General features: G+C 47.5%; 2 protein-coding genes across 2 annotated transcripts in view; one reads left to right on the forward strand and one right to left on the reverse strand.

Annotated features, from left to right (window-relative positions):
- Nucleotides 1–8,353, reverse strand: part of GABRA5 (gamma-aminobutyric acid type A receptor subunit alpha5) — a 54,527-nt gene extending 46,174 nt beyond the window's left edge. The window contains exons 1-2 of the mRNA XM_074815014.1: nt 8,180–8,353; nt 83–204 (exon numbers count right to left, since the gene is read on the reverse strand). Of these exons, the coding sequence (XP_074671115.1) occupies nt 83–204; nt 8,180–8,265 (208 nt within the window). The 5' untranslated portion in view covers nt 8,266–8,353. The remainder of the gene's footprint in view (nt 1–82; nt 205–8,179) is intronic.
- The window catches only part of GABRB3 (gamma-aminobutyric acid type A receptor subunit beta3), a 196,269-nt gene that overhangs the window by 39,325 nt on the left and 144,224 nt on the right, over nt 1–12,720 (forward strand). The window lies entirely within an intron of this gene.

The raw sequence follows: 12,720 nt of genomic DNA on the forward strand, positions 1-12,720 counted from the left end.
GCAGGTACCCATTTGCAGGAGCATCATGTAGATGATGGTCCCGCATAGCAGGGGACCAGCCACAGAGAACGCATTATCGTACCTCCCAGTCCCGGGCGCAGTCGGTTGTCGTAGCCGTCCAGCAGACCATCCAAGATCCTGGTGAATATAGTGATGTTATCATTGGCGTCCTCTCTTCCCGATGCCGTTGGCGTTTGCGAGAAGCTATTTTATGCAAATAAAAAGAAACAAGTCAAAAGCCGTGCTGGCCTCAAGGGGCTTCAGTCTCAAGGGAACTTTGCGACAGAGCCTCCGAGCCTCTGCCCTCTCCTGCCAGTCCAGCTGAGCACCACAGGGAGCTACAGTGATTTCATCACTGCTATAAACAATCATAAATAGCTCTCCCTGGAGGAGGAGGACCCAAGGAAGGTCCCATGCCATGGAGATACAGCCCGGGGGCGCTGGATCAGGGGACACCTGAGCCCACTGATCCTCTTGCTATAATGCACAGGGACATCCCAGTCCCTCGCACTGCCCTGCCCCCCCTCAGCCCCACCACTTCCCCAGTGCTGGCATGTCTATGTTCCCTGGAAGGAGCAAGGTCAGCTCATTGGGCCAGCAAAAGCTGTTACTGGTTTTTCCCCGGGTTAGCTCTCCTGTCTTTGGGAACTGCATCAGCTGGTAGGGGAGCTACACCAGCAGCACAGGTTTGCCTGAGGCCACTCCTTCAAGTCTGCCTGAAGGTACTCTTTAATCCTTACATGCCAAACAGCTTCTGATCTCCACAGTTTATGTAATTTATTGTCAGGACAAAGGATGAACTCTAACCTTATTTGAGGATAATGAACTCCCATTGCATTCAAAAATCCCACCCCAGATCACTGGGGTATCTGAAAAAAAATACTGCTGTACAGAAAACACAGTTCTTCATTCCTCCTCTCTCTTTTGCATAAATTAGTCTTCCCTTAGAGTATGCAAATAACAGTAATGTGTAGTGGGCCTCATTCCATATCTTTTGGGCCAGATTTGTTTTTATTCTGAACTCTTTTTTTATTTCATCATTTTATCCATGGCTTAGACCTAGGAAGCTGCTCAGAGCTCACAGCACAACTATAACTTGCATTTTGAAGTCCATCTGATTTTCATTTAAAGATGCTTAGGAGAATCCCCTGCCTACTAATGCCCTTGCTTACCTAGAGGACAGACACTTAAGTTTAGCCACAAGCAAACTGCAGCAAGCAATGAGCTTCTCTTAAGGCAGCAAGTTTGCTCACACTCAGTGCTGATTCAAGTTTCAGTCTCTGCTGAAACTGCCAACAAATGCTCCACCTGCAACAGGGCACATCGCCCCACTAGGAACAGTGTCCTGCCTCATGCACCCTGCCAGCAGACAGGAATCGCTTACACTCCAACAACCTGAACTCAGCGTGAGCCAGTCACCCAAGGATAAAAAAATTTCAAAATCCATGTTCATTTACTACCAGCCCCCAGGGAAATAACTCAGTAAATAAATAGAGAACTTCAAAGCATCCCTCTGAACATCTTGCCTTGCAGAATGCATGTTACATATGCGTTAGGCTTACCTAACGGAACAGAATTTATACAAAGAAAGACAAGGAACCTCAACCTGGTTTTACCTGAACAAGGTTTACACTAACGGGACCTCATTGACACCCATGTAACAGGTCTGGAAGTTTTAGTGACGTGAGACCTCAGGACAAGCTGCTGGTGGCCACATAGCCCCTCACAGACATGGGGACCCCCACTCCTGTGCCTGTTTCCTTTACAGCTTGTGTGCTTCTGCTGGAAAATGAAAGGATTGCAAAGCCTCTCAGGAAAGGGGAGTGAGGCCAGGCAGTGGGAGCAGTGGTCTGATTCCCAGGAATGCCCAAGCACACACAAATGCCTGGCTGAGGAGGCTCCTCACGGCCCGAGTGCCGTCGGCACTGCTGCAACCCCCAACAATCTCAATACTGGGGAGCCTAAGGCCACCAAGGATCTCCCCTTTGCTGCAGGCAGAGACAGAGACACAAATCTTGCCTATTTTTCAGGCCATCTCATCTCTCTGTGGTCAAAAGATCAAATCAGTTCTGTTTTCTATGCTGTGACCACAACCTCTAGTGAGTAACTGAGTCAGACAACATCGCGGACATGTTTGACTATAATGAAAGACAAATTAATCCAGCAGATGCAAACTTGTTACAGAAACATTAGACATCCTTGCATGCTGGACCATTCAAGACAGAGGACTGTATACTTTTTTGTCAACCATAATCAAAGGGATTCACCATGTCAAGGTGAATACTTACAAGCAGCAGCCTAACAAATACAAACAGGAAACAGAAGTAACAAAGGTTCTTCATATGCAGTGACCATAACTAATGCTTTGGTAAAATCCTAGAATAGTATTTTAAACTCTTCTCATTTATTTTAGCTTCTTTTTTTCATAAGAAAGAGATATGCATCATGCTGTCTGCCTGCTTCACTGTATCAATGTAGGAACCCATTTTCATTTTCCAATGCATCTGACAAAGAACCACAGAGATCAAACTTCATTTCTTTTCTACAAGTTTCATGAGAAGCAGTGACTAGATGAGGGGAGAGCGATGTAAATTAGTGCCTCATTAAGTAGAAATGTGAGGTCAGCAGTCATCTATTCCCTCTAGCTCGCTGACTGGGCCAGTCAGCATGTGTGTAGCTCAGAAACAGCCTCAGCAAAACCAGCCCACCTCCTCTCTGCTAATTAAGAGATATGGAGGAGACTTGCAGGGTGATTAGGAAAGATCCTGGGAGAGAAGGACCGCAGAAGAAAAATGTAGGTGTTGCAATGGGAGATGGGAACAAGGGATGCCAAATGCGGAGCCGAGATTATTGCAAAGGTATGGTGCTGGGGGCACAGGATAAAAAGCTACACTAGTTTCTCTGCTCTTGAAAAAGCTTGTTATTTTTAGGGCTAATGGCTGAATTCAAAGCCAGTTGAACTCAGAGGGAAGATTTCCACTGAACTATTTTTGTGGGGATGGGACAAAATATGCTTAGTTCTCATAACTGCTCCTCTGAATCTAACAAGAGTAATTGAGGCTGCTTCCTTCTATCTCAGCTATGTACATCTTTCACAGGAATAGTATACACACCTCAAATACTGAAATACTTTTATATCTCCACAAGAAAAGCTAATTAATAGATGAAAAAGATGGAGAAACAACTAGGGTGAAGACATAAAAAGTCTGCACTTCATCTGCAAAACTGCAATCCAATTTAGATTTGGCAGATCGCTTCACCCGAAAAAGAAGGCATCTGATGCTGAATTTCGGCAAAATGTCAGTATTGTGTGAAGTTGCATTTGTAGATGGATTACTGTTTGCCATTAATGTAAATGTTACTTTTTCTTTCACAGAAAAGTTAGCGTTTAATTTCTATTTTTGAGATTGCTGGTGAAATACATGTTTTGGAGTAAGTGCTGAGGTTGTCTTTTATGACATAAGACCTTTAAACTGTACTTGAAAAGTTACATGCATACATTAGATACTATGGCTCTATGAATAGAGAGAAAACTAATTATTTCCACACAGCTAAAGATTAGGTTTTATCAACATATTAGTAGGTAAGCACATTATTGCCTCTCTGCAACCAAAAATGTTTTTATAGCAGGCATTTTCAGTTATTGATAAAAATAAACGTAGAAAAGAACCTTATGAAAATGCTGAGAAAATTCAAAGATAATTACATTTAAAGCTCATTACTGAACATAAACTAAACCAACCAGGAATACTTCTCATCACATTTATTTAATATTGCAATTTCAGGGTGACTGAAAGAATCAGAAGCCACAGAAGGGGCCCATCAGTGTAAAATGTAATAACTCTCCAAAGATGCTCAGCTACCTCTTCCAATGAGTTGATCATTTACCATTTTAAAGATCACTGTCTTTTTTGCCACCTAGTCAAAATCATGACAGGTAGTATTCATAGCTTAGTTGTAATAAGAGGAAAACGTATGGTAGATATTTCATGATTTTTCCAAAACTTTTTTTTTTTTAAAAAAAGTTAGGAGACACTGGAAAAATAACTGAGGAGTATTTTGCTACTGAAAATTGTATTTTTTTTTTTCTCTCTCTCAAGTAGAGTTTCCAATAACTTGCTTTAATAGGATTGGAATTATACCAGAACTTCAGACAAATTAACAATTTGTGGAAAAGACAGTGGAGAACGCACTTGCACACTTTTGGATACTGCCAGCTGGGCAGACATCAAAGGAAATGGATTTATTTTTCTAAGTTAGCTTCTTACCATCCCTTTCTTGCAGCTTCTTGAGATCTAAAAATGCTGATATTTTGTGAACTTGTGCAATGAAGACTCAATTCTTTCACATCGCATTAGGATAGAGAAGAAGACTAAAATTATGAAACTTTAATGGTGTTTTCAGATCCTTAAAGCATAATTTAATTCTTTTATTTAGCAAGAGCAGTATTTTACTACCTTCTGGGAATGAGCAATTTGTGAGTGATGCAATGAGAGCCTGTTTTTCATAGGGCAACATCTTGTCGCCCTCACCCTCTTGCACCTTAACGCCCCTTTCAACATCCTGAATTTCTCCCAGGGGCATTAAAACACCTCCCAGTGCTCTCAGCTGCCCAGGTCACTGACCTGCAGCTTCACTAGCAGGCAATGCGTGCCAGGGCTGGTCCTGCACCAAGCATGTGCTGGGTAGGCTGCAGGTACACATCTGCTATCTGGCCAGCTGGCAGGCCAAGAGAAACAGAGATGCTGAAGCTGTAGTTTTCTGTTCGGCAGAGGGATTGACTGATGTCTGCCTCCTCCAAGCAGTTCTAGGTACCCACTTAGTTTTCCAATTATTAATATTGTCTAATGGGTTCAAAAAGCTATCTGGAGACATGGAGAAGGAAAGGAAAACAGGATTAAAAAAAAAAAGGGACGAGCATGACTGCATAAGGGTATGATAATTCTTACGAAATTAGTCTTAAAAATATGAGGAAGAACTCCCTAGCACCTGCAAGTACTTGGAAAGGGATAACCCAGCAGAACTAACTGCTTAGGGCTGCAGAGACTAACTTGAAATAACAGCCTGGAGGAGAGGTATGTTTAGCCTAAATAGCAGGATTATGGTCTTAGCGATAAGGGCTGTGAGCTAGTGGAAAAGTATGTGAAACTACAGACACGCCACGGACTGAATTCTGACAGCGTACAGAGAAGTCTTGCACTGGCTACATTTAATTGGGATCTTCTGTTTTCCGTGTTTCTACTATTATAAATATTATTAGCAGATGGCAACTAAACTGTGGGTACACCAACAACATCCGTCCCCGTTGGTTTTGGCTCTCAGACAGATGTCTGAAATTGCACGTCCAAAACACAAATGCACAGGGACTGTGCGTCACCAGCATGTCCCCAGAGATGTGCCCGTGGACAGTCTGGGGCTTGCAAGAAAAGAGTCAGGACGCAGTAAGGTTGGCCAGCATGGGGCCGACCACATACTACCTCATCTCAGGGAGATCTCAGTGCAGGCAGCCACCCGTGATGCCAACCCTCACAGAGCTGCTACTATGTGGGTTCCCTGAGGGCCCACAAGGAATTGTCTCATCTGAAAACACTCTCCACTGTTTTATTTGACTTTTAATTATTCTCTAGCTCTATTATTAATGTTTACTTTCAAGACAATTGTGAACTATCTTGAAATGCTTCAGTAAAATACCTTAACTCATTAGAGCATTATACAACTCAAGGCTGAATTCAAGCAAGCTTGAAAAAGCCTTGACTTGTGCTGGAACATATCTGCAGAAGTGGATTCATTGAACTGTTACACCGACAATGTTGGGGGGGCTTCACATCTTCTTATTTCATCTGTATCTCTGAATTTTAATTCAGTGTTTTGTCTTTAAATAACTTCTACGAACTATGACCAGTCCTCCTCTACCATCTATTGATGTGGATAACTCTCGATAGTCATTCCACATTTATGTTAAACATTAATCACAGACTTTTGCTGAGATTTCTGAAGTAGCCTAGGAGACTGAGATACATAATTTGTTTATTTTACCAGGGATTGTGCATCAGAATCCCCCAAGGTGGCTTTGGCTATGTCAGCAAAAACTGTATTTATGGTTTAATATAAATACAGAACGACTATGGAGAATCATAGACAAATCTCTGCCTTCATCTGCAATGTCTTACTGTATTTTCCTTTTTAATTTGTGCTCATTTGACCAATCACTTTTACCCAGCACATTGTAAAATGCACTGCAATGTAAGGGTGCAGTGCAAACACGGATGACGTTAATAACGAAGAACCTGGTAGCAACAGCAAGTATTATCAGTATTAGATTCTTGCAGTTAATATACCAGCCTTCATGTAAATTGTACTGTTCTGTCCTGAAGAGTCAGTCCCAAAGCACTTAGCAAATTACACTCTGAAACTGCTTCTGCCTCTGAAACAGAAGCACTGGAGCATCCTCCGTCTTTTGAGCAGGGTCAAAATTCAGCCCTAAGGCAGCGTGTGAATGGTGCTGCGAATTGGAGCTGCAGATCTCTGCAGACCGGACTAAAATTACTAGATCAGAAATGGGGGGAAGAGGAGGGGGGGGACAAGTTACGTGATGATCTCATTTTAGTGCACAGAAGCTTTTTGAGTAACTCACAGAAAACAAGTGTCCTAGTTTCCCCTAACTGTCCTGTTCTGATTATCTGCCAGGTTACAGGTCACACCAATCCCTACCTGGGACTTAAATTCAGTATTTGCTCTGGAGTGGAGAGTTCAACCTTCTTTTTTTTTTTTTTTTTTTTTTTTTTCCCAGCCTCACCTGTCTATTCTTCTGTTAGTGGAGTAACACAGTTAAAAGACCCCACACCAAACAGGTCATGCTCAACTATTGCAGTGTGCTGCCTTCTGCAGGGATGATGGAAAATCAGGAAGAACTTAAGGTTATAGTCCTCAAGATTTTCTTTATGTGGTAATACTTTGTCAAATTACAACCATGTCAAGACAAGTTTAAAACCAGTGCCACTATCTAAGCCCTCTTCATTTCTAGCACAAAGTCCAGGGAGCTTTGCCTTAAAACACACAGAAAGCTGGATCAAGCTTTTCCAAGGCGAATAAATCAGTGTGCAGCCCATTGCATCCTTTGTAGCGTGCAGTCCTATAACCATTCATATAAGACGCTGTGGTCACAGGCTTCCACCTGCCTATGCAGGGGACACACTGGAGACAGGGCTAAGTTTTGCTTACAGCATAGGCAGTCATCACTCAAAGTTTGGTCTTTCTCCTAGTTCCAATCTGGAAAAAATCACTTTCCTTGAAATCAGAAACTGATTTGCATCTCCATTTTGTATCTTCTTATAGCAAGGGTGTGCTTGTGAATCAGCACGTGGGGAGGATTCATTTTTTTTCTGGTGAAATCATAAATAATTGTTCTCCTCCACAAAAAAGAATCAACCTACATTTCCAGAGCGCTTGTGAAATGCTTTCTCTAGATTCCATTGCATAGCCCATTTTGGGAAGTTCTTAAGATCGCTGGCCTTTGGAAAAAACATATAAATAGGGGGGTTCTTTTTGTTGTTTTCTTATGTTTTCTAAGAGCTCTAGTAGGAATATTTCTTCAATAGTTTTCAGAACATCACCATCAGGAAAGCATCCAAAGCAAAAATAAGGTAACAGGATTCCTTGTGATATGCTTCAGGGAAACACAATTTCTAATTATTCTAGCAAGTTTCGAACTCAGCCATCCTTCTGAGCAGTCACGATCTTAGAGCTTACTCACTAGCCTGTACCAGCGAGCAGCATGCACTGAGTCCTGCTGTTGCAGCCTTGCACTAGGCTATAGCCTGCACCCGTCAGGTGAGAGGGAAGGTGCAAGCCCCCCTCGTCGCAGCCACAGAGGCCGGGAGCATGGCAGCCCCCGGCTGTGCTACACCCAGATCGGAGCCCTCAGCAGCTGTAGGCCCAGTCTGAGCTCCCCCACCCCCCAAGCATTCCCACAAGAGCATTACAGGCATCAAGAACTGATGATACAAGATGGTAAATTTGAGCAGGAAAGCAAATAGCTCCCTTTCCCCTGACACCAGCACGTTAAGATGAAATGCAAAGCCTGCCTGTTTTGTTCGGCTGCTCCGCACCACACGGAGCTGAGGTTTTTCATTTCCTCACAAAAAACACAGCAAAAATTCAAAGGCAATTGGCAACTCACCCGAAGTGGCTGGCTAAACTCATGGAAACGCAGAAGAGGAAGAAGTTTTTGATCATGATAAAGTCAGAGACCATCCCATTGTCCATTCCAGAGGAGAGGAGGAACGCAGGTGGTTGCTTTGGTAAAGGTGCAGCTGCTCACTTTGTTCTTATGCTGCAACAATACAAAAGAAAGGTATATTATTACACAGACAAACAGCAGGATAGCCGAGTTCAGCTAATACTGCATCTTCTGCTATCTCTGTTTTTCACAAACTTATCTAGGCTTATGTAAACATCAGCTGTTTATGTAAAATTGTATATCTTCAAGGACATGTTTTACCTTCTGCTGACAGCAAACTGCAAAACAGGAAAAATTCTTAGTGGCCCAGTTTTCCCTTCCATTTGTCCGTGATGTAAGTAACTAAATAGTCACCATTTTCCAAATGCCAATTTTGACCCTTTACCTATTCCAACAACTTCCATATGCCTGCAAACCCAGGGCTGTGTGCAGCCTCCGCATCCCTTCCTTCCATCGCAATTTTTTCCCATTAAATACCCGGCTTCCCTTTCCAAAATCCCAGTCGAAATGCCAAGAAACACCTACTGCTTCTTGGAATTCACGCTGCTGATGCACGGCTTAGCAAAAAGAGGGTGGGATGGGGTGTGTGTAAAAAGTGACCTTCCTCGCAAAGGCACATAAACCTCATGCTAGCACGAACAATGACCGTCATGTAGCTGCCCCAGTGACTGCCGCTTTTCGGATACCTGTCTCAGAGACCAGATCGCCAATTTCAGCATTGTGCACTAACATTTCCCTCTCTGCCCTATTAATAAAAAAAACCCACCCAACCAAAAAAAAAAACCAAACCCCAAAACCCCAAACCAACAACAACAACAACAAAAAAACCCCAAACACCCTAAACAACCACCCAGAGGGAAGCTGCCTGGATTTTCCACCTGAACCCTGTGCCCCCGCGCTACTGTAGCTCAGCTACTTACTCTCCCCACCCGTCGGCGCAGCAAAGCGCAAAGCCCGAGCCAGAAGCTGCCTCCCGGGGCTCCTCCCGCCCGGCCCGCGCAGCCCGGCGGCGGGTCCCGCTCGCTCCGCGCCCCTCCGCTCCGGGCACTGCGGGGCCGCCGCACACGCGCAGCCCCGGCCCGCCGGCACCTGCCCAGCGACCGCCGCCCGCGCCCCACTCCGCACCGCTCCGCGGAGGGTGGCACCTGCCCGCCCGCGCCCGCTCCGCCGCCCCTTCCCTCCTTCCCTTCCCTCCTTCCCTTCCCATCCCCGCGGCACCCACGGCCTTGCCCCCACCCCGCCCGCCCGGCAAAGTTTCCCGCGGCCATGTGCGCGGCGCCGGGCGTAGCGGTGGCCGCCCCCAAGGTTGGGGGCGGGGGGGGTTGCTGCGGGCAGGGATCCCCACGGCCCTCCGCCGGTCCAGGAGCCCGGCGCTTACCAGCCGCCGGCGCCCGGGGGGACGAGGGCGAGGGGGCGGTGTTTGCCCGAAAGTTGCGGAGCGGCAGCGGGAGCGGCGCGGGAGCGGCGGCGCTGCCTCCCCGCCGCTGCCAGGCGCGGCCCCGCCGCAGCGCAGCGCCGCGCCCGCCGCCGCCCCCGCGCCGAGCCCGCGGCCGGGAGCGCGGGGCTCGCCCACCCCGCGGGGACCCCAGCGGGGACCCCCCGGAAGGGCCGCGCCCGGCCCCGCGGGAGCCCCGGGACAGGGCGGCGGCTCCCCGGACCGCCGGGAGCAGCCCCCGCTGCGCACCCCCCCGCCCTCCCCGGGGCAGGGTCCGACCCTCCGCCGGGAGCGCCCCAGCCACAGCCCGGCCGTGCGGGTGTCGTCTAACCGTGGGGCAGGGCCGCCCCCAACAGCGGGTGAGGCTTTCTGGCACAGAGACCCCTTCCACGCACACCTACATAAGCATACATATACATACACACCCCTACACGCATAGAGCTGGATCTGTATTCCTCTTCCGTAGCCAACGGACCTGCTCTGAACCATTCTAACCTTTAAATGCTGAAGCGCGGATTTGTACCCGCCAACGTCAGCTCCCTTTGTACATCCTCGCTATGAGACATCCACGGTCTGTATCGGTATTAAAAATTTCAGGAGACCTGCGATAACTTCGAGGTTTCCTTGTGACTGGATGTGGTGTTATTCCAGAAAAACGGATGCACTGCTTCACAGCCTCAGTACAGGGAGCATTACACTTACTACGTGTTCAAGTCACATAGATCACATACTGCTTGCAGGTGTGGAAGGGTTGGTGCATTTTGAACTATCCAGAAGATGAAATGGGTGCTGTATCGTCCCCGTTCCTGTGGATTCCTTGAGATGCATGAAACGTTTTGTAGCATGCGCGTGTTACACGTGATAAATATGATTTCAATACATACCGCTGTGGACATGCTTTGAAATAATACTCCAGGCTCAGTTATTAAATTAACAGAGCTAACGAGGTAATGTCTGTCTTTCAGGCAATATTATGGATCAATAAAGCATTGTCTTTTTCCTATATCCATAAAAGAGCCCTATGAAATGAATCCCTCCACTGAAATCGATATGACTTGTAGCTCATTGCCGTAGAGGGTGCTGCTATACGTCTGCCCAGCTCACGGGCTGCGCGGTTTGAATTGAAAACTGGTCCTTAGGAATTTAAATTTTCATGGTTTTGGTTCTGTGTGGTGCTTTGCTGCATTCAGGTCTTCCAGCACCGATTTATGATCTTAAACGCAGAGCCAATGACATACGTTGTTCCTTAGTAACTTCAATAAATACGAAGTTGTGAATGAATGTTGCTACCAGAAGAGCTCTCTTGGTGCTTAAAAATATTTGAGTAAAGTAGTATGAAGCGCCAGTAGTTTCTCATGATAATGTTCTTGCCTAGGAGTGTTTAAATCAGATTTTTACAGTGCTTTGATTTCTAGTATGAGCTATTTATATCTCCGCATAGGGGATGTTGTAAAAAATACGTGATCTTTAACTCATCCCACAAAAGCACGCCGTGGGAACACCTTCCCGCGGGCGCTCCGGCTGCCCGCTGCCCCGCCGCGCCCTGCGCCCTCCGACTCGCTGAAGCTTCCCCGCGGGGCCGCGTTGCTGCAGGCCCGCCTCGCCACACCGAAGGGAGAAAGCCTTGAAGCCTCGGGGAAGCGAAACAGCGAGGAAAAAAAAAGAAAAAAACCCAACACAGACGAGGACGCGCCTCACGCAGCGCGACAGCGAGAGCTGCGCGATACCCTGTCCCGTGGCGGGAAAGCGCCGCTCCGCGCCCACGCCGCGCTGGGCCCCACCCGGCGTGTGTGGTGTCCCCGTCGTCGTGTGTCGCGTCGTGTGTCCCCCCCGCCCCTGTCCCGCGCTGTCCCCCTCACCCGGGTGGGCAACGGCGGGCACAGGGGCGGCGGTTTGCGCCGCGGCGGCCGCCAGGGGGCGGCCCAGCTCCACGCCAGCCCGGCGGCGGGGGCGCACGGCGCCGGCAGCGCGCGAGGGCGCCCGCGGACCGCGGCAACTCCCGGGGCGGCGGGGCCCGGGGCGGGGGCGCGGGCGGGCGGCGGCCGCCTCCTGCGGGCAGCCTGCCGGGGAGCCGGCCCGGTAAAGCCGCCGGGCAGGCAGCGCCAGTGCAGCGGCGGGGATGAACGGGTGCCTGAGGCACGGCGGGCGGCCGCCGTACCCGCCTCTGATGGCTCCTACCGGCAGCGCCGGGTTGTTATCTTTTATTTTTATTTTTTCTTTTCCTATAGCCTTTTCTGTAGCAGAGCAGTATAATACAGATCTGGTTCTGCTTGCCAGCTAATTATAGCTAATGACGCAATATATCTGAAACACGTTGTTTATAGTGCACAGTATTAACTCCCGGGCAAAGGTGCTTTCTTGAGAGCTTGTCAGACATTAATTGCATAGGTTTTCAGGTTGGATCCCCGCCAGATAGTGGCTTTGACCTGTGATAGCAGAGTTATTACAAGCAATAGAGAGATCTTTGCTTTGAAGGCAACAGTATTGTACACGTTCTCCACTGTGTGTTTCTTCAGGCACTCCCTTGTGATTCACACTTACCCTATTTGTATTCTTAGCCTCCTTGTTCGGTTTTAAAGGATGTGCTGAATTTAGTATGTGAAACAATTGCTTTTTATTGTGGTCAAGGAACTGTTTTGATTGGTTGGTTGGTCGTTTTCTGTGCTCGTGTTTAGCAAAAGCCAACACAGCCTACTAGAAGCCATTTCATATTTGGGAGAAGTTTTGCGCGGTCCCTGACATTTCTCCTCCTCGCATCATTAAATATTGTTGCTTATTTGCAGAGATAAATGCATTTGAGCTAGATCATCCTCTACAAGGGACTGAAGCAATAGTGCAGGCTAATTGGGCTGTGTTTTTTACCATAGCATGTGTGAGTACTTACACGCTCAGGAGCTCACTGGGAAATGCACACCAAGTCCTAACACCATGGCAGTCTGTATTGGAAAATGGCCTTTCTCTCCAGCAGCCAAAGGTGTCTCTGTCATTGCCCAAGCCATTCCTTCTTCTCCCAGGAGAGCTACAGAAGGCTCATGAAGTTGTGTGG

Source organism: Strix aluco, chromosome 2 (assembly GCF_031877795.1).
Source record: "Strix aluco isolate bStrAlu1 chromosome 2, bStrAlu1.hap1, whole genome shotgun sequence".
In the NCBI taxonomy this organism is placed as follows: domain Eukaryota; kingdom Metazoa; phylum Chordata; class Aves; order Strigiformes; family Strigidae; genus Strix; species Strix aluco.